General features: G+C 56.7%; 8 protein-coding genes across 8 annotated transcripts; 4 read left to right on the forward strand and 4 right to left on the reverse strand.

The window, feature by feature from the left end:
* Window positions 1–566: 566 nt before the first annotated feature.
* On the forward strand, window positions 567–3,479 carry CTAM01_05778 (trk family potassium uptake protein; the record flags this gene model as incomplete). Its single annotated transcript, XM_060521808.1, has 3 exons — window positions 567–666; window positions 764–2,475; window positions 2,526–3,479. 3 exons carry the CDS (start codon window positions 567–569, stop codon window positions 3,477–3,479), a joined length of 2,766 nt encoding a protein of 921 aa, XP_060383477.1.
* Window positions 3,480–4,123: 644 nt separating this feature from the next.
* Window positions 4,124–4,845, reverse strand: CTAM01_05779 (ribosomal protein L19; the record flags this gene model as incomplete). Its single annotated transcript, XM_060521809.1, has 2 exons — window positions 4,124–4,620; window positions 4,683–4,845. The coding sequence occupies 2 exons, from the start codon at window positions 4,843–4,845 to the stop codon at window positions 4,124–4,126; spliced, it is 660 nt and encodes a 219-aa protein (XP_060383478.1).
* A 292-nt stretch (window positions 4,846–5,137) lies between these two features.
* On the forward strand, window positions 5,138–6,396 carry CTAM01_05780 (uncharacterized protein; the record flags this gene model as incomplete). Its single annotated transcript, XM_060521810.1, has 2 exons — window positions 5,138–5,258; window positions 5,336–6,396. The coding sequence occupies 2 exons, from the start codon at window positions 5,138–5,140 to the stop codon at window positions 6,394–6,396; spliced, it is 1,182 nt and encodes a 393-aa protein (XP_060383479.1).
* Window positions 6,397–6,647: 251 nt separating this feature from the next.
* CTAM01_05781 (uncharacterized protein) lies at window positions 6,648–11,414 on the reverse strand (the record flags this gene model as incomplete). Its single annotated transcript, XM_060521811.1, has 4 exons — window positions 6,648–7,645; window positions 7,748–7,875; window positions 8,446–11,231; window positions 11,364–11,414. The coding sequence occupies 4 exons, from the start codon at window positions 11,412–11,414 to the stop codon at window positions 6,648–6,650; spliced, it is 3,963 nt and encodes a 1,320-aa protein (XP_060383480.1).
* Window positions 11,415–12,352: 938 nt separating this feature from the next.
* Window positions 12,353–13,287, reverse strand: CTAM01_05782 (enoyl-CoA hydratase/isomerase; the record flags this gene model as incomplete). The annotated part of the gene is made up of 2 exons (XM_060521812.1): window positions 12,353–13,083; window positions 13,152–13,287. The coding sequence occupies 2 exons, from the start codon at window positions 13,285–13,287 to the stop codon at window positions 12,353–12,355; spliced, it is 867 nt and encodes a 288-aa protein (XP_060383481.1).
* Window positions 13,288–14,028: 741 nt separating this feature from the next.
* On the forward strand, window positions 14,029–14,738 carry CTAM01_05783 (Rer1 family protein; the record flags this gene model as incomplete). The annotated part of the gene is made up of 3 exons (XM_060521813.1): window positions 14,029–14,097; window positions 14,160–14,577; window positions 14,653–14,738. 3 exons carry the CDS (start codon window positions 14,029–14,031, stop codon window positions 14,736–14,738), a joined length of 573 nt encoding a protein of 190 aa, XP_060383482.1.
* Window positions 14,739–15,246: 508 nt separating this feature from the next.
* On the forward strand, window positions 15,247–16,937 carry CTAM01_05784 (uncharacterized protein; the record flags this gene model as incomplete). The annotated part of the gene is made up of 2 exons (XM_060521814.1): window positions 15,247–15,760; window positions 15,814–16,937. Coding segments are annotated over 2 exons (1,638 nt in total), but the record flags the coding sequence as incomplete, so codon positions are not given.
* A 722-nt stretch (window positions 16,938–17,659) lies between these two features.
* On the reverse strand, window positions 17,660–19,570 carry CTAM01_05785 (uncharacterized protein; the record flags this gene model as incomplete). Its single annotated transcript, XM_060521815.1, has 2 exons — window positions 17,660–17,735; window positions 17,790–19,570. The coding sequence occupies 2 exons, from the start codon at window positions 19,568–19,570 to the stop codon at window positions 17,660–17,662; spliced, it is 1,857 nt and encodes a 618-aa protein (XP_060383484.1).
* Window positions 19,571–20,988: the final 1,418 nt, after the last annotated feature.

Below are 20,988 nucleotides of genomic sequence, written 5' to 3' on the forward strand. Positions count from 1 at the left end.
TCGGCATCTGCAATCCAATCTTGCTTGGCTGCACCTGCGACACTTGTAGCACCAAGTTTGATCTTGATCTCATTTCTTTGACCCGTCCGATCAAGGCCATCCATACCTCAGCACGCATTACCACACAATAACCTGTACTCCGTACTGCGTTCAGGATACTTCGACTCTTCTTTCTCCATCCTGTTTTTTCCCTCTTCCATTGCGCCCTCCGACTAAACCTACCTGCCCTGCAACAATAACAGACGATCAAGACTGATGTCACACTTGCTACGACTGGCTACTGCTACCCCATCCACCTTTCGCCATACCAATTGATCGTCATGAATTCCAGCTTAGCCGTCATCCAATCCTCGACCTCTACACCAGGACGGTTAGACTAGAAAGCTTTACAGCCACAGCCACAGTGCCAAGGCCTGGACCATTTCGCCCATTCTCACTGCACCACCTCTCTTATACCTATTCCCCCCGAAGGCCGATGTCTTGTCTGCTCTGGTTCTAAACCGGAGGGGAATTTCCTCCATTACATCAACAACACCAACAAAGCCCATTTTCGCGATCCGAGAGAAATGCTCGAAACCGCGCGCGGCTGGCTGCTCGACCAGCTCCGGGCAGCCAAGCCTTCTTTTATATCCAAGAAGCCTCATTTCAACTTCATATCGGCTCACTGTAAGTTCACCACCATCCCAACTACCATCTATCCCCAGTGCCCACAAGGCCTTGCGCTGCGCACAGCACTAATCTGCGCACCGCGCTCCCCCTTCAGACTTTTGGATTGTCAGTCTCACCATACTGGGCTCCATCCTCATCTTTGCCTCGGCCGGCGGTCAGTTGGCTTACATTGATGCACTTTACTTTGCAAGTGGCGCCAACACCCAAGCCGGTCTCAACACAGTCGACGTCAACCTACTCAACACCTTTCAGCAAGCATGCCTCTACTTCTTTACCATGACCTCGAACCCCATCACCATTCACTCTTCTGTTGTGTTTCTCCGACTGTACTGGTTCGAGAAGCGATTTCAAGGAGTTGTCCGCGAGGCTCGCCAACAACGCAGAAACACCATTTCAAAGTCAAAGTCCCGCGCGAGAGATGATCTGAACCAGGCTGAAAGGGGCCGTCTGAGCGTGCGCAATATTAAGGTTATGCACACCAATGGCCACCGCTCGAGAATGACCAATGATGGAATTCTACTCGATATGAAGGAGGATGAGGATGGCCGCATCTCGCCGGGGAGCAATGGCTTTGTGCCCGTCCCCAACACCCCAGCACATAACTCGGGAGAACACTCGCCCGCCAGAGCACCCGAAACCCAGGAAGAAACCGGCACAGACATCACCCAAGGTCGAATCACGTTTGCCCAGCATGTCTTCCGAAGCGACGGCACGGAACCGGAAGTCAAGCTTCCATCACCGCACTCGCCCGCCCATTTTGCCATTCTTGAGCGCCAACGAGCCGGGCCTGATGAGACCCTGCGAATCCCGAACCCCAGAGACGCAGAGAAGGGCATGAAACCAAAGCGAGTCGAAGACGATGCAGCACCTGAACCCGAAGACGAGAGAGACGGCAGTATTCCGCATATCCACGTTAACGGCGGAGCGAACAACTTGGCGGATGGCATCGGCAACAATGTCCACCGCCCACAGACGATCAAAATCGAGGAGCCTGAGCGACCCAGGGATACCGATAGGACGGTCAAGGACGAGATTGCGGATGAAGCCGAGGTGATTGGTAGAACAATCTTTCCATTCTCGCTCCGCAAGCCCAAGAAGTTCTTCAAGGGTACCAGCAGTGACAACGGCGAAGGCAGCAGCTCTGACAACCCTCTTGCGAGAGTCAGGAGCAAGACATTCGACACCATCAGGACTGCATTGACCCGCGAAAAGGTCGAGGACATGCCGTATCTGAGTTTCACGCCTACCATGGGACGCAACTCAGCCTTCCCGGGCTTGACCATTGAGCAGCGCGAGGAATTGGGTGGTATCGAATACCGCTCCCTGAGGACACTCGCCGTCATCTTGCTCTGCTACTTCTGGGGTTTCTCGCTCTTCGCCATCACCTGCTTCCTTCCTTGGATCTACACGAGCTCCAATGCCAAGTACGCCGCTATCGTGGAGAACTCGGGTGTTAGCAAGGCGTGGTGGGGTGTTTTCACGGCGAACTCGGCCTTCAATGATTTGGGACTTACACTCACGCCTGACAGCATGAACTCGTTCAACGACGCGTCCTTCATCCTATTGATCATGTCTTTCCTGATCATCATTGGCAACACCGGCTTCCCCATCATGCTCCGAGTCGTCATTTGGATTCTCTCCAAGATTGTGCCAAAACGCACAGGACTATGGGAGGAACTACGCTTCTTGTTGGACCACCCGCGTCGCTGCTTCACTCTGCTTTTCCCAGCGGGCGCTACCTGGTGGCTGTTCATCATTCTCATCGGCCTCAACGTTCTTGACCTGCTGTTCTTTGTCCTGCTGGATGTAAGACATTCTCGCTACCCATAACTGAACTACGCTGACACTACTTGTAGCTGAACGATAACGCTGTGAGCCATTTGCCGGTGCACGTTCGCATTGTGGATGGTATCTTCCAGGCTGCGTCGACCAGAACTGCAGGTTTCTCGGTTGTCAACATTTCGCTGTTGCATCCTGCTGTGCAAGTGTCATATATGATTATGATGTACATCTCCGTGTTTCCAATCGCCATCTCCATTCGTCGCACCAACGTGTACGAAGAGAGATCTTTGGGTGTTTACCACAGCCCTGACGAGGATATGGAGGGTACCAACGAGAATAGCGCCTGGTCATACGTCGGTACCCATTTGCGTCGCCAACTTTCTTTCGATTTGTGGTACGTTTTCTTGGGGCTTTTCATTCTGGCCATCACAGAAGGCAAGAGGATTCAAAACAAGGACTTTGACGTCTACTCGGTCTTGTTTGAGATCGTGAGTGCATACGGTACGGTCGGGTTGAGTCTGGGTTATCCCAACGTCAACGCTTCCCTCTGCTCTCAATTCACCACTGGAGGCAAGCTCATCATGATTGCAATGCAAATCCGTGGTCGCCATCGTGGTCTCCCCTACGGCTTGGATCGCGCTGTTCTTTTGCCAAGCGAATCTCGGTTCGAGAAGGAAGCCGCCGAGGCGCAGCCAGTTCTGGTCCGGTCTGCTACTGCCGCATCGACGGGAACTGCACTCAGCGCCACGAGGTCAAACTTGAGGTCGAGAAGAATGAGCACGAACAGGGGTCAAGGCATCTTTACTCAATTCCTTCACCCTGGCCCCGTGATTCCACACGAAGACAGCCTCACCAATCTCTCCAGACGCAGCAGATCATTTGGTGTCGACGAACGGCCGCCGATGGCTGAGGATATGAGGAGACGCAATACGGAGCCCGTCGATGACGAGACTACGGATACCGACAGCGACGTAATCACAGCGCCTCCGCGGAGAGTAGTCACTACACCCGCAAGACCCGCGATTTGACCTGTTTTGTGAGAAAAGGAAAAAGGAGCATCATTGCAAGGAGTTTGTACTATGGAGTAATCAGGGTGGGCACATTTTTTTTTATTGGCGCGGAATCCAGTCTTTTCTATAAAACCAAGGCGGACTAGATGGCTCAGGCCGCGGACAGACCTTTGATTTTGGCGTTTGTTCTCACTGTACATTCTTAGTATACTGTACACTTATGACGATTGATGAACACCTATGCGCGTTCAGTCCTTGATGTGACTCTGTGATGATGCTGAGTATCTGCTCTAACTCAGGCCTCGACATGACCGACCCAAGAGACATTGTTGTTGAATGTATTTGTCGTCGTGACCTGGTCGTCCGCCCTTTTGTCAGTTCACGTCAGTCACCATGTCACTCGATATCATTCTCTACTAGCCATCACTGCCTCTAGTATTTTATGTGATTTTGCTCATGTACACGACTCTACACAGGCCAATGTTGTACAGCTCGCCCGTTTTTTCCCCTAATCGTACATTCCACCAACGTACAAGCCTTCCTCCTTCACGCAAACGGGTCCTCTCCAATCGGTATCTCGTCTTCATCTTGTAGACAAAGCCCCTAAGAAGAGATAGACCGTCCCATCCCCGCCTATTTCTTGAATCCTTCCCCAATCTCTTTTAAAACCTCGAACCGGCCCTGCCCTTGCTGCGCGTGCCGTACCTCTCCTTCTTCCAAGCAAAGACGAGGTGATCGACGTTGCCCATGTCGTGCTTGGGCTTGCGCAGGTACGTCAGGCGGGCGCGGCGCGCGCGCTTGGGACGACGCCAGACGATGTCGATGCCGATGACGGTCGGGGAGTAGATTTTGTACCACATCTCGACGCCGACCTTCATGAGCTGGCCGCGGAGGAGGATGCCCGTGTCAACGCCGCGGCGGCGGATGGACATGCATACTCCGGAGAAGGGCTCGCCCGATTTTGTGGTCACCATGAGGACGTCGCCTACTTTTGCGGCGTCGGGGCGGGCTGGGTCGAAGAGGCGGGTGCGGGCGCCGGTCGGGTCGAGGGTTGTGCGTTGGGCGGCGTCGAGGGAGGGGAGAGGGTTCTTGTGGGTTGTTTGGCGGATTGAGGGGAGGGGAGGGTAGACTGCGAAGGTTGGCTTGTTGCGGGGGCCGTCTGTGATGTGGTTTGTTAGCTTGCTCGGGGTTCGTGTGGCAGTTGGGTGATGTTCGCCTTACAGTAGGACGGCTTCACTGAGGGCGTCGCCGGTGAGGGTGTAGATGATGGCGGCTCGGGGGCGGCGGCGGTGGCCATGGACCGGGCGAGGAGTCTCTGGTGCCGCGTCTGGCGGAGGGCCGTCTTCAGGCAGCCCATCGGCCGCAAGAGACTTGTGGCGTTCATTGTGGTGATGGTGTCTTGTCGTGGGGACGGGACGAGACGATGCAACTACGTCTGATCGAGCGACGACAGGCAGTGCTTGGTTAAAGGGTTCAAAAAGTTCAAGAGGCTCGAGGTGCGAATTGCGGGCTGTGATTGGCTCGGTGCATCAATGATGCGGAGCCGCCGGGCCGGGAGGCTCGTTCGATCCAAAATTTTGGGTGGCTACCCTGCAGGCCAACCCGAGTAGCTCCCTTTTCGCCGACGACGGATAGGAAGCCTCTGACGAGCTTATACACAACCCAAATCGCCCATCATGTCGAGGATATTAATGGGAAGGGCCCTTAGGGGCGCAAAGGCGTCGATGTGGGATCAGCCGGCGTGCATGGCACAGCAGCAGCAGCAGCGGTCCTTTGGTCAGACGCCTGCCCGTCAAAGTACGTCGTCTCGTGATGTATATCTCGCATTGATCCTATGAAGAAAGTTTCGCTGACAGCTTGCCGTTCTTTCGCAGACCCCCAAGTTCTCTTCGACAAGACCACGACGCCCGGCCTCGGCCCGATCCTCGAGGAGATCCAGACGAACATCATCCTCCCCTACCACCTCCCCATCCACCAGCGCAAGCGCGTCTTCTCCGAGAAGCTCAAGCACCGCCTCAAAAATGACCCTGTATACCTCGAGATCGACGGCCTCGAGCACCGCTTCAACCACATCAACGAGGAGGCCCTCCCCCCTTCGCGCGACATCACCTGGAAGGCTCTCCGCGCCATGGAGACCCCGCAGGACTGGAACAACTTTGGCCGCCTGCTCTCGGGCATGCGCACCGCGGGGCGCCACTACAGCCAGACGGATTTTGCCAAGATGATTCGCATCGCCGGCCAGCAGGGCCAGATCTACACCATCATCGAGGCGGCGAGACAGGTCCGCAAGACGGGGATGAAGCTCGACAACTCGGAAAAGGTCAACGAAGTGCTGCATTTCGTGCAGATGCGCGCCGTCGAGAGCGAGTGGGACCAGGAGAAGACGAAGCAGGCACTGCGGTGGGCCGAGATCGTGCTCGAGATGCTCGAGGACAAGGGCCACGCGCCCAACGCCCGCAAGCTCAGAAAGAGGCAGCTCGCTCAAGAGGGCGCCGCGACTCCCGAGCAGGAGCGCTTCGCCCTCTACAACGACCCGCAGATCATCGGCGCCGCGCTGCACCTGTCGGCGGTGCTGGCCGTCAAGCACAACGACAGCAAGGACGTGGACGGCAAGGTCGGCCGCCTGGCCAGGAAGCTCGTCGAGCGGTGGCCCGCCGGCAAGGGCCTGCTGCAGCTCCACCCGGCCGAGGCGTACGCCGACCGCGTCGACGGCGTGGCGTACCTCGTGCACAGCCGGACGCAGTACCTCTCGTACGCGAGCCCGATCCTGCACGGCCTGTTCCTGGCCGCGCGCGTGGTGGAGAAGCCGATCGCGGACCGGCTGAATGCCATTGCGGCGGCGTTGGGGCCCGAGGTGAAGGATGTTGCTGAGAACCAGACGTTCCCTGCCGAGCGTGGGCTCAAGACGTACAATGCGCTCTTTGGATCCGAGTAAGCACATGGTGTGTAGGGTGAAGCGATGGCTTGGGAGAGGGCAGGAATGACGTGTGATAATAGCAAGGCATGAGGAATAGGATAGAAAAGGGAGTGATGAAAAGCGAAGAGATGGGGGGAAGAATCAGAGAGGCTCCAAAAAAGGGGCTATGTACAGCTGATATGTAAAATTATCTATGTATACAACACAATACGCACACAACCAACGACCAAAGACAAAGGTCCGCTCTACAACCACGACCAGTAAACTGCTTAAGGCAAAACAATGTACTTTTCCAAATGCTTCGGTATCGCCCCCAAAAGCTTCTTCTCCTCAAGCCACTTGCGCGAGAACAGCCGCTCCGCATACCGATACGCGCCATCGCACAGGATCGTCACAACGGTGTTCCCCTCGCCGAGCTTCTCCGCCACCTCCTTGGCGGCGACGACGTTGAGCGCCGAGCTGGCGCCGAGGTACAGCCCTTCCTCGTCGAGGCAGCGGTACACCATCTCGATGCTCTTCTCGTCGGCGATCGTCAGCGACCCGTCGACGAGGCCAATGTCGGGCTGCAGGTTGTCCGTGATGCGGCCCTGGCCGATGCCCTCGGTGATGCTGGACCCGCTCCGCTCGACGAGCTGCCCTCCCGAGGAGACGTACGAGTGCAGCACGCTGCCGGGGGGGTCGGCGAGGAAGGATTTCACGCGGCCGTTGGAGATGTCTTTTAGGTAGCGCGTCGTGCCGGCCAGGGTTCCGGCGGTGCCTGTCGCGCAGGTGAAGGCGTCGATCTTCCCCCCCGTCTGCTCCCAGATCTCGGGGCCGGTGGTCTCGATGTGCGCGCGGCGGTTGGCCGTGTTGTCGAACTGGTTCGTCCACACGGCGTTGTCGAGCTTCTCGGCGTGGCGGCGCGCCTGGTGGTTGTAGTTCTCCGGGTTCTCGAACGCCACGGCGGGGACGGGGTAGACTTCCGCGCCGAGCAGCCGCAGGAGGTCGATCTTGCCCTGGGACTGGGTGTTTGGCATGTAGATGACGAGCTTGTAGCCGCGGGAGCGGCAGACGTGGGCGAGGCCGATGCCCGTGTTTCCCGCGGTGCCCTCGACGACGGTGCCGCCTGGCTTCAGGAGGCCGCGCTCCTCGGCGTCTTTGACGACGTAGAGGGCGGCGCGATCCTTGACGGAGCCGCCTGGGTTCATGAATTCTGCTTTGCCGAGGACTTCGCAGCCTGTTTCGGCGGAAAGGCGGTTGAGGCGGATGAGAGGGGTGTTGCCGATTGCTGAGGACGTGGTTCGGTGTCAGTGGATTTTGCTACAGATGGGGGTTCGATTCATCCCTTTCCCTCGTGCAAGGTCTGAATTGAGTGTGTGGGGGAACATACCGCCGGTGAGGCCCTTGACGACGCCTTGCGCGCGGGAGAGGTTGAGGGAGTAAGCCGTCGGCGGGTCAATGGCGCGGACGGCCGTTGTCGCAAAGCGACGGACGGCGATGCGGCTCATGTTGGGCTTTCTAATTGCGGGAGCTACCTCAAGACAGGGCTCAAGTATTCAACTACACCAGTTGGCCGTGTTGCGGGTGTGTGGTAGGAAGAGAGCTTGGGGAATCTGAGTCCAAGTGCTGAGGAAACGGGTCTCCGGCATTCGGCTTTCTAAGCTTGCAAGCATGCATCCGTAGTGGGGGGCTTTTCTTCAATTGGGTTCAGCTTTAGAAATCACGTCAGAGCCGCTAGCGGCCGTCAGTGTGGGGCGCGCGGGTGACGGGGCCGGGGGCCGGCAGTCGGTGATTACGACGGCCGAGCCGGATTGACTCAATTCTTTCTACTTGTTTCTCAAGATTGTTGATTGTGACTGTGACATCGAGATCCGGTTCGAAAGCATCGTGGTAAAAAGAAGTTTCACGAAGCGATCCCCAATGAACCAAGAATTATCCATTTCGCCTATTAATGGGAGAGTATCCGAGATGGGGATACGTGCTCGCCCAAGTCGCCGATGCATTCATCACGGCATTTACTATTCAGGCTCCCCCCAATGACCACCGACCAATTACTATCCTGCATGATCATCAAGCCGCCTTACGTACGGCGATGGGAACAGTCCCTTCGCGCCCATGTACACCCCAAAGAACCAGTCCCCGTTCACGTCCTCAATCTCCCGGATCTCGGCCCCCTTGGGGAACAACAGCTCGTCCTCGGCCTTGGGATACCACGCCCACGTCGCTGTCGCCCTCATCCCGACGCCGCCGTCCGCGGGGAACCCCTGCGCGAGACCCTCGCCTGTCGGGGCGTCCGCCGCAACGTCCCTGGTGACGAAGCGCTCCCTCGTCTGCCCGCCCTCGTGCCACCACCACTTCTGCGGGGCCTGGTCGTCGGTGCCATCCGACTGCGTGATGCGGAGATTGCGGCCGCCCACGAGGTCGGATAGTATGTGCCGCAGCTGCCCGCCCGGCCCGTCGCGGAAGCCGACCACGATCATGCGATGGCCGTTGAGACACCGGCGCCAGCCCGCGTGCCCGTTCTCGGGACTGATTTGATCACGCGCTTCAAGATTGGCGTAACAATTTGTGCATACATCGTAGTCGCCAGGTTGCGTGTCCGGCTCGATTGAGCTGGTACAAGTGAAGCAGTGATATCGGCTGTGGTTGGGAGAGATAGGGTCCTGGCAGACGTCACAGCGCGTCGTAAACGTCAGGGGCTTAAAGGGGCCAATATTGTGAATGTTAGGCCCCGTCAGCACAGCGGCCGCGTGAGGCGGCTGAGGCGACCTGGGACTGGCAGGTGGCGTGTGTGATGGCTGAGGCTGGTACGTCAGAGGCAGAAGCGGATGTGTGCACGATCGTCCCTGGTTCACGCAATTATTGCAAAACCCCCAGTCGCCAAAGTTGCAAAAGTCGCATCGCCAGAAGCACTCGTTCGCCCAGGCCTGGCATCGAGCACAGAAGTTGCCGCTTTCCAACCGCTTCATCGGATCGTCGGTCGTAAGAGTTCGCCTGCCTTCCGCTCCACCCGGGATGATCTTTGGCTGGAGGTAACGATTCGCCGTCAGCATGTGAGGTCTGGGTATGTCCTCGTGTGCCGTGTGCCGAGCCTTTTCCCACTTGGCCCACGCTCCGTACCCGAAGCCAAACCAGTGCAAGCAGCCTTTGCCGGACCTGTAGCAGTCGATGCAGATGTTCCAATTTCCGCTGGCGCAGATGCCGCAGTTGTAGTGTAGCTCGTACTCGATATGCTGCCTTGCGCAGCGGGAACACGTAATCGAGGGCTCCGGGTACAATTGCGAGCGTGTTCGTTGATGGCCGGGGGTGGTCGGACTCCCTATCCCCAAACCCAAGCCTAGCCCGACAGGGCCTGAAGTTGCTTGGCTGATGATGGACAAGTCTGCCGGCCGGTTTGGCCGCTGCAGCCGAGGCGGCAACGGCTCTATGGGCGGAGACGCGGCAAAGTTGGAAGACACCAACGCAGAAGAATTCGTCATGCGGTTGGCAAAGGTCAGCTCGCGCGGTGCTGGCGAAGTGGTGGTCGTCGGCGACTGCGTCGTGGTAGGTACTGATGGCGTGCTCGAGCTTCTCGCCTCGGTGAAGACGGTTCTCGGGGCGACTGCTTCACCAAAATGTGTTCGTGACGACAGATCGGTCTGCGATCGAGTGGCGACGCGGGTCTCGGACTGCGTTGCTGGGAGGGGTGTCGTCGCGCTGCGGCCGCCGCTCGAGGTTCGCCTCCGTCGCCGCCTCTCCTCTGGTCGAACTTCAAGATGCAGGGCGCTCTGTGAGAGTGGCGGCCGGCTGCGATCGTCGGGAAACCCAGTTGCACTAGTTGACCTTGAGTGCGGTCGTTGCCTGCTACTGGGCCTGCTTGTGTCTGATGCACTTGACCTGATCTCCTGCACACGATCTGGAGAGTGCCTGGACTGGCCACTGGTGTCCCTTCTTCTCGTTCCTTCGGCCCTGGTGCGCTCTCGTTCTCGCTCCCGCTCCCGTTGCCGTCGTCTGTAAGCTTCTGTAATCTTCCGACTCAGCTCATCGTTCCGGCTCAGGTCGATGTTGTCCAGATCGAGCCCATCCAACAAGCCCTCTTCCTGGATTTGTCTAGCAAAATCCTCAATTTCCTTCTGCACGTCGCGCTCGCTCAAATCGCTCGAGCTTATGAGTGATCTGAGTGACGACTGGTGCTCGATTTGCCGACGCCTCATGTCGGATGACTCCTGGGCACGCTGTCTCGACTCACTCCTTCGCTGTCTCGACTCACTCCTTCGCTGTCTCCTTTGCTCGCCCGACCTCGAATCCGGCTGCAGCTGGTCCCCAGTAGGCCTCCCTTCGTCGTCCCGCGGTCTCCGACTGCCCTCATGTCTGTGAATGTGGCGGCTGTCCCGACTGTGGTCCCGGCTCCGTCTGGTTCGTCCATCGGCAGAGCTGCTGTCCTCTCTACGCCGTCGATGTCGATGTCCCGAGGAAGAGTCTACTCCGGCGTCTCTGAGGCTCATCTCCCGCACATCTTCCAGTAACCTCCTTTCTTCCTCGTCTGCGCGCCTCTCTTCCGGCGTTCTCTCGGGAATCTTAACTTCTGGCAGCACCTGATCACCTGGCTTGTACTTCTTCACCATTTCCGCCACGTCGGATTCAGATCTCCTCCTTTCCGGGTTCGCAGCCACAAACATATCGAGGAGAGTGGCGACGGTGGCATTGTGCCTCGTATCGCGAACCTGCGCACGACATGACGGGCAGGTGAAGATGTTTGTCCCTGGTGCGGGCGGGGTCGGTGAGTTTTCGGCCTGCTGCGCTTGGAAAGAAAACCAGTCCTTCAAGCAGGCACCGCAATACGTGTGTAGACAATCGAGCAGAGTCAGAGGCTGGTAAAGGAGCTCGGTGCATATCTAGAAGGCAAGAAGAAAAGTCGGTCAGCGCACATATAATCTCTAGAGTCCTGCAGAATCCAATGGGGGTTTGAAAAAAAGTGCCCCTCTCCTAGGGCGACGCTACAGAGCATTGGATCAGACGACACTTACAGAGCACGTCAACTCCCTCTCCAGATCGAGCGCGGGCTTTGAGGAATCCATGCAGGAACTATCGCTCCGCGCGATCCCTGGATTGCCGGACACAAAGACAATGTCATGAGGAGATTTGGCCAGCGGGATCGCGAGGGGAACATGTCGGTTTAAGACTGGCTGTCAGGCGAGCCTTAGGTGAGGTGGGTGGCGGGGCCGAAAGCTGGGCGCGCCGTGGCCGCTGCAGCAGAAGCACCTCACAGGCTCAAGGCTTACGGGTTCAGGAAGGAAAAAAGGTGTGTAAGGGGTCAGAAATGGTCAGAGACCGCCCTGTGAGGTGACCGCGTCAAATGGATTGGATGCTAAGGGACGGGTCCAGTGGCCTACAGGCTACGGCTGCCCGCTGGCCGCCCCAAGTTGGGTGTCAACCCCACGTTGGTTCCCGCCCGCCGCCGACCCCTACCCCTGCCCTTAGCTTCAAAAAGCATCCCAACTCCCACGCGGAGCCAATAAGCTGAGATCATTGCAACCCCTCCGCTACTTTTTGGGACGGGCTAGCCCCCTGTAGGCTCCAAGTAATACGAACTCAACGCCCACCGACTCTCCGGACTTCTTGAGACTAAAGGTTTAAACTGCGTATTCTCGGCGAGGCATGCGAGCTGCTCGTAATGGTTGAAAACACTGTGGTTTATGTGGTTTTCTAGGCATTGGCCAAGGCAGGCGAGGAATCTCGAGACTAAAGTCATCATGCATGCAAGCAAGGGCTGTACGAGAGAGACCCCGAAAAGTAACATCATCCTTTTTCCTGCAAAGCAACATGGCCAAGCAAAAAGGTGGTGCTGGGCTGACTGTGTGCTCTTACATGGTCTTATTCATGCCGAGCAATTTAACGGATTTCCCCAAACACACGCACGCGCTCATTTGCCCAAGATCGTGGTTGCACAACATCATGTCTTTGCCAGACTCGGCTATTTCGCATACAACTAGTCTTTTCACAAGCATGAAGCTTTTCAAGAGTGAGTCCACTCTGCCTTCTTCTTCTCCGCGAATGCCTTCATGCCAATCTTTTGGTCGTTGCTGCCGAACAAGCTGTGGAATACTCTCCGCTCAAATTCGACACCATCCCTCAGAGGCAGATCCTGACTCTTGTTCACAACTTCCTTGCACGCGTTGATGGACACCCTCGAGTAGCCGGCGATGGTCTCTGCCGTTTTCAGCGTCTCCTCCATGAGAACCTCGTACGAAGGGAATGCCTTGGCCGCAAGACCCCACTTCTCGGCATCGGCACCGCTGAAGGACTTGCCCGTCAGGATCAACTCCATGGCCTTGGACTTTCCGATAGCCCGGGTGAGTCTCTGGCTGCCGCCGGCACCCGGGATCGTGCCGAGCTTGATCTCGGGCTGGCCAAAGTTGGCAGTCTCGGTGCAATAGAGGATGTCGCACATCATGGACAGCTCACAGCCTCCGCCGAGCGCGTGACCGGAAACGGCGGCGATGATGGGCTTCTTGACCTCGGTGGTGAGAAGCGACCACGACTCGATGAAGGACTTGGTGTATGCCTCGGAAAAGGTGAGAGGAGCCATCTCCTTGATGTCGGCACCGGCTGCAAAGGCCTTTTGGGAGCCTGTCAGGACGATGACGGACGTTTCGTCCGACGCGTTGAAAGCCCTGAGCGCATCGTTGAGCTCATGGATGAGGGGAGTGCAGAGAGCGTTCAAGGCCTTGGGGCGGTTCAACGTCACTAAAGTGGATCATGGTGAGCGTCGTCGTCGTAGAGTGATGATTGATTGCGGCTGGAACAGTATTTACCTTGACCAACACCAGGCTTGGGCTGAGAGACCTGAATGAACTCGTATGTCTTGCTGGCGAATCCGCGTGAGAGTCTGGGCAGCGTCGGCGTCTGCATACGCGAGGCCACCGGCCGGAGGTATCTGAGTGAGTTCATGGTGAAGCAGATGAGAGCTCGGGAAGACGCTCAATGTGAGTGAGGTGTTATGTTGTGAGCTATAGTATAACGCGAGATGATTTATCTTGGCCTCGATTGATACAAAGATGTCGTCTGAAATAAATGACACGAATTGTTGATGGAGCTGTGATGTAACAGGTAGGTCAAGCTCCATTTGACGTTTAATCCAAGCTCGAGGATAGCTGGAAAGCATCGGCTCTGTAAAGCCGAGGATACAGTCGGGCGAGGCACAGACACTCGCCGCGCACTGTGACAGCTCCCCCCGCGTCACAGGCTCGATCTTCCAACACTGCAATCACCTGTAGCAGTGGGATCCTAGGCAGATACGGATCCTCTGGCTGGTTCCAGGGTGCAGGCTGCGCCACAGGGGCTGGTTCGGGCCATTTCCAGGGGATCCAATCACTGACGGGCGCAATCCAATCACTGCGCCGGATAAGATTCGGGCGAAAAAGCAGGCGCGGTGCAGCGCGCTGCCAATCTCAAAGGGAAGGGACAGTTTTGTTGCAAGCCTTACGTGGCTTGAATCCATCTCCAGAGATCCCGTCAACCCAAAAATTCGTCCTGACAGATCGCGACAGCGCAGCGGCGGCCTCTTCCCACAGCATCGTCATCCCAGACTTGCACCCTCGTTAACGGCTACATATCCACGCCAACCCACGCGAACAAGCTTATTGCACGAGTATCCCACATCAAAGTTCATTCGCGCAAATACCGCCCAAGATGGACTCTGCCGAGCCGGAACAGACTGCCTTCTCGTCAGTCACAGCCCACACCTCGAAGCTGCAAAGAGTACGACGACGATCAATCCCCCCCGGAGTCTGCCAGCGACATCTTGCTAATTCCCATCGCAGCAATACCAGGCGCTTCTCGATCAGTCAACCCCCTTCGTGCTTTACAGATGGATCGCCACGGGCGTCTGCCTCCTGGGCTTCTTCGCTCGCATCTTCGTGGCGCAGGGCTGGTACATTGTCGCCTACGCTCTCGGAATCTACCTGCTCAACTTGTTCCTGGCCTTCTTGCAACCCAAGTTTGACCCCTCCAACGAGGCTATGGACACTGAGATGGAGGACGGTGGTGTCGGCATTCTCCCCACCAAGCAGGACGAGGAGTTCAAGCCCTTCATTCGCCGCCTCCCCGAGTTCAAGTTCTGGTACTGGGCCACCCGTGCCATCGCCATCGCCTTCTTCTGCAGTTGGTGGGAGATCTTCAATGTCCCCGTCTTCTGGCCCGTCCTGGTCATGTACTGGTTCATCCTCTTCTTCCTGACGAGTACGTTTCCTACCCCCACGCCTTGTCTCCCTGGCATTTCGCCCTTGCACACAGCTGACCTTCCCTCCTTTGCAGTGCGCAAGCAGATTCAGCACATGATCAAGTACCGCTACGTTCCCTTCACCTTTGGCAAGAAGAACTACGCCAAGAACAGCTCCTAAAGGGGGGCCACGCAACTTTACGACGCGATGGAATCAGCGGGTTTTTACGAGAGACAAATGTCGTTGTCACGCCCGTCGAGGTGGGACAAGTGTAAGAGTCTAGGCACGTGAAAGGGAAGAAAAATTAGACAGTGCGCGAGGATGAATACACATTTTTGACGAAGTCTGGATGGCGACGATGGGCGAAGACAAACTGTATGTACCTATAGAAAGGAGGCCACGGGTATGAGTGCATGGATGGTTGCGACGGGCCAACTACACGGGGCGCATCAGGAGGTCCTCCTGCACGGTCGGGAGCCATTGCCCCGTTGATGAGTGACGGTTTTGCTTTGAAATCATTCATCTCATACTACGTTTTGTAATAGAGAGGACAAATCTGTCTCTGATTCTTCATCTACGACACTGCGTCTTCTTTTTTTTTTTTATGGTGTACGTTAACGTCAAGCTTCCAGGTTGACAGCTTTGGGGGGTGCTGTGTCTTCGTCTGATAGAGCTGATAAGGCTACAGGTCGAGGTCCGGGCGTTTGGCTGGCGCAACCACAGTGTACAGGTAAGGTACCCCAAACTCCAGCCTCGTGGAACTTTTCTGGGCCAATTGCACCTTCCTAGTCAACGCGACCGCGACGACGACAGCTCCCCGCTGCCAGTACTCGAAGCCATCCTCCCCTCCTCAGCAATTCAATTCAACCCTCAATTGCGACTCAGATATCGAAACGATCCCACCAAACGCACACGCATTCAAAAGGCCACGATGTCGTCCTCGGCGCCTCGCGGCGGCGAGCGCATGATCCATCAGGACTTCATTGCCAGAATCCGATATTCCAACGCCCTCCCACCGCCCCCTAATCCTCCCAAGCTCCTCGACATCCCAAACACTGGCCTGGCTAGCGGGCAGTATACAACGCCGGGATTTGCATCACGTCTGGCAAGAGAACAGCCTCTCAACATCGAGGTCGATGCGGAGCTCGGCATGCCCTTGGACTTGGTAGGCATGCCGGGTATCTTTGACGGAGACGAGAGCTGTAAGCGCAGCCGCGTTGTACCAAAGGGGAGCTCAGTACTGACATCGATACAGCTATTCAAGCCTCTCCGCATCCGCCTGCCGTTCATCCTCACGATAGAGCCCTCCTGAGACCACTGTCGACCCTTGGCCGAGCTAAGAGCAACGCCGACGCATCAGTCTCCTTCCTGAGAAGAACAGAATACATTTCCTCCGTAGCACCCAGAAAGGCTGGCGTCGCCGCGGGAGCATTCATCAACCCCAAGATCAAGCGCGCAGAGAAGCGTCGCTCCCCCGAGCCGGACAAAGACTCACCGGCCGCCATCAGACGCAAGATCGAAAAGAGCTTCGAGAGCGCCGAGCGCTTCCTCAGCAACCCGACCCGCCATCGCCACCCGAGCAAACCAAACGTCCATCTCACGCAGTCTCTGCCGCTGCTGCCCGACCACGACGCCTTCCCCGACTCGGGCGCCTACGTCACCGTCAAGCTCCTCACGAACCCCGTGGCCAGCGCCAACAAGTATGACAGCCGCCTGCTCAGCGGTCTGCTCCGCCCGCTGGACAGGAGCCCCGAGGAGAACGAGGCCTTCCAGGCCGCCGTTGAGGCCCACGAGCGCGATCCTGCACGCAACCCCAAGCCCGCCAACCTGATGGACTACAGCTTCTTCCTCCCCAAGACCAAGACGACGGGCGACAACTTCCGGGCTAAGTTCGATCCAGAGAACCCCGACCGCGACGACGAATCGCTTTACACGTACCAGAGCGGCTCCAACCCGTGCTTCCAGTTCTCGCGCCTGCGTGCGTATGAGACGACAAAAGAGATTGAGCTGGACCACAACACAAAGTACAGCGAAGAGGTCATTCTCGCCTTCAACGACGAGCCCTCTGCGGGCGGCAGGCCCAAGGCGGCGTACTATTATCCGGTCATCCAACGCACGACCATCCGTCCTCAGCGCGCCAAGAATATCGCTCGTACCCTTAGTCAGGTGGACGACGAGACGCAGGTTGTCAACGAGGTGGAGATCTCCATTACCGATCCCAAGGGGGCCCCGGCCGAGAACATGAAGCGGTACAAGGAGAAGCCCATTGGCTATGTCGAAGAGGCCGAGCCGGTTGAAGAGACTTCTCGTGCGCCTGGCACTCCCTCGGACCGGGACGCTGACGGCGATGCCGATGGCGATGAGGAAGATGAGGATTGAAGAGGTGGCGCGTTGAGTCAGAGGGGAGGCGCGGTGATGTAACATCAGTTCCTTTTTCACAAACCATTTAGGCGTTTGGACGTGGAGAATTAAAAAAAACAGGGCAGTCGCGATGGTGGCCATTTTAGACTTCATGGATGTCACAATGATGAACTCACTCTCACGCGATTGTCATATTGTCATGATTGAGTACGTCCAATCGACGCATTGACGGACTTGCCAACCTTCATCAAGAACAAAGCAGAGGGATGGTGTCAAGTAATACGTAGTTGTCATGACTTTGAATTAAGTATACGTAGCTCTTCTCATACAGCGTCTCGAGCTCGGCGGGGTTCTTTCTCCCCGACTCGTTCCCATCATGTGTAATTTCTGCCAAAGGTGATCCTCCCGTTAAGCATACTTTGGAGACCGAGCAGAAATGAGTAAGAAAAAAGGTACAAAGAAAGCAAAATCTCATGTGGTATAAGGGAACAACAGACAGACTCTCTAAGAACGGGAAAAAAAAAAAAGCAACAACGAAAAACAGACTTTGATATCGTCCCTTCCTCCTCTCCCTCCCGTTTCATAGCGTAAAGATGTTTACCCAGAAAACTCCTTTTTTTTTTCTGCTTTTTTCCCCATGGGGAAAAAGAAAAAAATAATACATAGAAGACGCAAATAACGTGAATCTGGCCAACGGTGATGTGTGGTCACCTGGCAGGCACGAACGCAGCAGCGGGTGTCTACACCGGCGGTTCTGGGATAGTTTCGACAGCGAAGCCGATGTTATCTCTATTGTCGTCAATGACGCGACCGTACCTACGTCGAAATAATTAGCAAACATAGGTGATTTCTTTGGTTGGTAAAACTCACTCTAAGAGGAGGCGGAAGAACCAGACCTCCATATCCTCCTTGCGAAGCACCTTATTCGCCCAGTCGCGACTGCTGAGAGCCATGCGCTCGGCTTCGTTGCGCCCCAGCGCGCCGTCGCCAAAGAAGCGCACGCTCTCGAGCCAGTCGTCGCCCTGCAGACTCATGGGGATGTAGTGCGCCCAGGGCTTAAGCCACTCAAAGTGCCACTCGCGGAAGATGGCGAGCTTGAAGACGAGGGAGCGTGATTGCAGGAAAGCATAGAAGCGTCCCGAAAAGGCGTTGCCGTCCATGTCGAGGAGGTACTTGTACTTCCATGCGTCCTGCTGCTCGGCGTGGCCCTGGATCTTGAAGAACTCCTTTTCGGCGTCGCAGTCGCCCGGGTCGCACTGCCCGACGTGCGAGAAGAAGACGTCGACGATTTCGCGGTAGTCGCCGCGAGGCACCTCCTTCACCTCCCACTTGGGGGTCTGCTCGTCACCGCGGTTGATGAAGATCTTTGCCTGGTCGGCGGCGTTGAGCTTCTGCACGAGATGCTGACGGTGCTGGCGGCGCCAGCCGCCATTGCGGGAGAAGCCGCCCGTCGTGGAGCCGCGCCAGTAGAGGCGGTCCTGCTTCTGCTCCCAGAGCATGTCCTTTGACTCGTCGTAGGCGACCTTCTTATACCAGTACCAGGGCGAGGGGTAGAGGATATCGTTGTAGGAGGAGATTTTGGACTGGGAGAAGATGGGAAAGAGGTCGTGGACGATGTTATAGGCGTTGGGGCGATCGAAGAAGCCGTAGGTCGCGCTCAGGGAAGGCGAGAGGCAGATGTCCGACATGGCGGTGACGTTGTAGACGAAGCCGAGCTCGCTGACTCCGTACTTGCTCATGTCGTCAGACAGCTCGTCATCCTCGAGACCGCGCGAGGGGCTGTCGGGTGGGCAGGACATGCGAGAGTGCGTCCAGGTGGGCTGATGGGCGAAGACGTTGAAGCGGGTGCGCTTGTACTCGTCGATGATGTTACCTTCGCTAAGGCCGGCGGCGCGCTTCGTAAAGGCGTTCTCCGGGTTAATGGCAGCGTTCGCCTTGGGCATGTTGACGTCCTTGGCGCGGCTGACGAGGCGTGCGAGGTCCTCGTGAGGGACGACCACGCGCGGCTCGTCGTGGATGTTGAAGGCGATATCCATGCTGGGCAGGTGCTCGATGAACTTCTTGATCATGCCAGAGGTGGCATCGCGCTGCCAGTCTGAGCCGCCCTGAATGTGCTTGATCTTGTGGTCCCGGATCAGGAGGCCGATCAGCTTGTTATCGAAGCCCAGAGCCTCCCGCGCCCGCTCCCGTATCGTCGCCGGCTTCAGACCCCAAAAGGGTGTGAGCATCTCGTGTATCATGTCGAACTCGTCAATGAGCTGTACGCTGCTGGCCTTTGCGAACTCGAACCACTTGTCAAAGTTGGGGGGCGGCGGGATGTTGTAGCGGCGCTTGTACTCCTTGACGGCATCCTCGAGCGTCTTGGACTGGCGCTTCAGCGTATCCTGGAACTCCTTCTCGGCGCTGGTCATGAGGTGCCACATGGGGTGTGACCCGGTGCCGCCAGCGGACTTTGGTCGTCTGTCGGGAGGAGGGGGGGCGGCGGCGGCATCGTCACTGAGTGTCTGTTGATCTTGCGGGGGCGGAGGGGGTTTTTCGGAGCCTGGTATGGGGACTGTCGGTCGTCGATCGGAGGGAAGTGTGAATACTGTGTATGCGCATATCAACAGGAAGACGAGTAGAATGACAACCGTCCATTGACGACGGCGCATGGTCGGTTGCTGGCTGTCAGCCTGCCCCTTTTTGTGGCGGCGGGCTGCGTCGCTTTTGTCTCTCGAGCGTTGGTCGGGTGCTTTCGGGGGATGGGGGAGAGGGCCAGCAGTTTATCGCAGTTCGGCCTATTGCGTATATGAGGATGAAGGAAAAAAAGACGAAATGAGTTCAGGGCCTCATTGCAGGAGTGAGCAGAGATGCCTCACGAAATAGAAGTGGACAGCAGAGCTTCGTAAGGTAGTGAGTGCGTCGTGGATAAAGGAAAAGTATCCTAGTGGTCTGGTTTGGTATCGGTGGTTATGGTGGTAATGGTAATGGTGGTACGTTTCGATGCAAGTGCCAAACTCAGGTTTCCATTGGATCTGGGCCCGGCGGACACTAATGTCAAGGAAGTCTGTGGACTTTCGGGTGGTCGACGTGCCCCTAGAAAAAAAAAAGTCGCCTGAAAAGGAATATGGCTTAGAACCTTGGTGCAGCGCGTCCGTGGACCTTGGTTCCTTGAGTAGTGGCGCCGCGCCCGTGGTAGCAGGGGTTGTAATTGGATATGCTTGGAACAGGGGAGGAGCTTAGTCTTGGGGGCACCTCGAGATTCTGGGGGGGGGGGGGGCAGGGGGCTAGGCCTCTGAAAGACTCAGAGACTGAGCCTCCTTTGGAAAGCTTGGTGGGAACGACTACTATTTTTCATGACGCTTCCATAACGAGAGTATGGCGGACCAGGGGACGCAAGACATCCAGAGCAAAGCAGTGGGTAGACGCTCAACCGGTAAGGTAAGGTAGGGAGGCATAGAGGTACCGGCGTCGACAGCGACTTTGACAAGTCCCTTGCACCGTACCTGCTCCCCGGAATCCCCCCTGGGAAAGTATAAGATACAAGAACCAGCTTTCCGGAATTTCGCCCGCAACTAGCGCATCTCTTGAGTCGAACTGAGACACGACAACTGGAATGGGGAGACAAAGATCTCTTTGCTCACATTTTCCATTGAAAGAGAGAGAAATAGACAGATCGCCGGGTTGTGGGGGTGCAACTGGGAGACCAGGACACTTTTGGGTGAAAAGCCTTTGACCCGCTCGATTCTTCGAGCCATCTTTGTGTGACCGTGTGAATCCGCAGGATTCTTCTTGGCCAAAACATCATTTCATCCAGAAACGTTAGAGGCGTTGAGAGACATATGTCTCTACGCCTACGCCATTTTTCTTGTCTCGAACGGGAGTGGTCCGCTCAGGGGAACACAAGGCTTACCTAAGGTAAGGAATCTTGGACAATTGCCGGTATTACGAGTCCCCGAGATCTGGATTGCTTTGGTCGACGTGCCGCGTTTGTCAAATTGCGATGCATTTCAGACGCCAAGTCTTCCGGTCCTAGACTTGCCTCACTTTCTTTTTTTCCAAATGCATTGCAGAAAGTATGCAGGAATGG

This window comes from Colletotrichum tamarilloi, assembly GCF_030869305.1.
Source record: "Colletotrichum tamarilloi strain Tom-12 chromosome Unknown Scaffold_15.1, whole genome shotgun sequence".
NCBI lineage: Eukaryota > Fungi > Ascomycota > Sordariomycetes > Glomerellales > Glomerellaceae > Colletotrichum > Colletotrichum tamarilloi.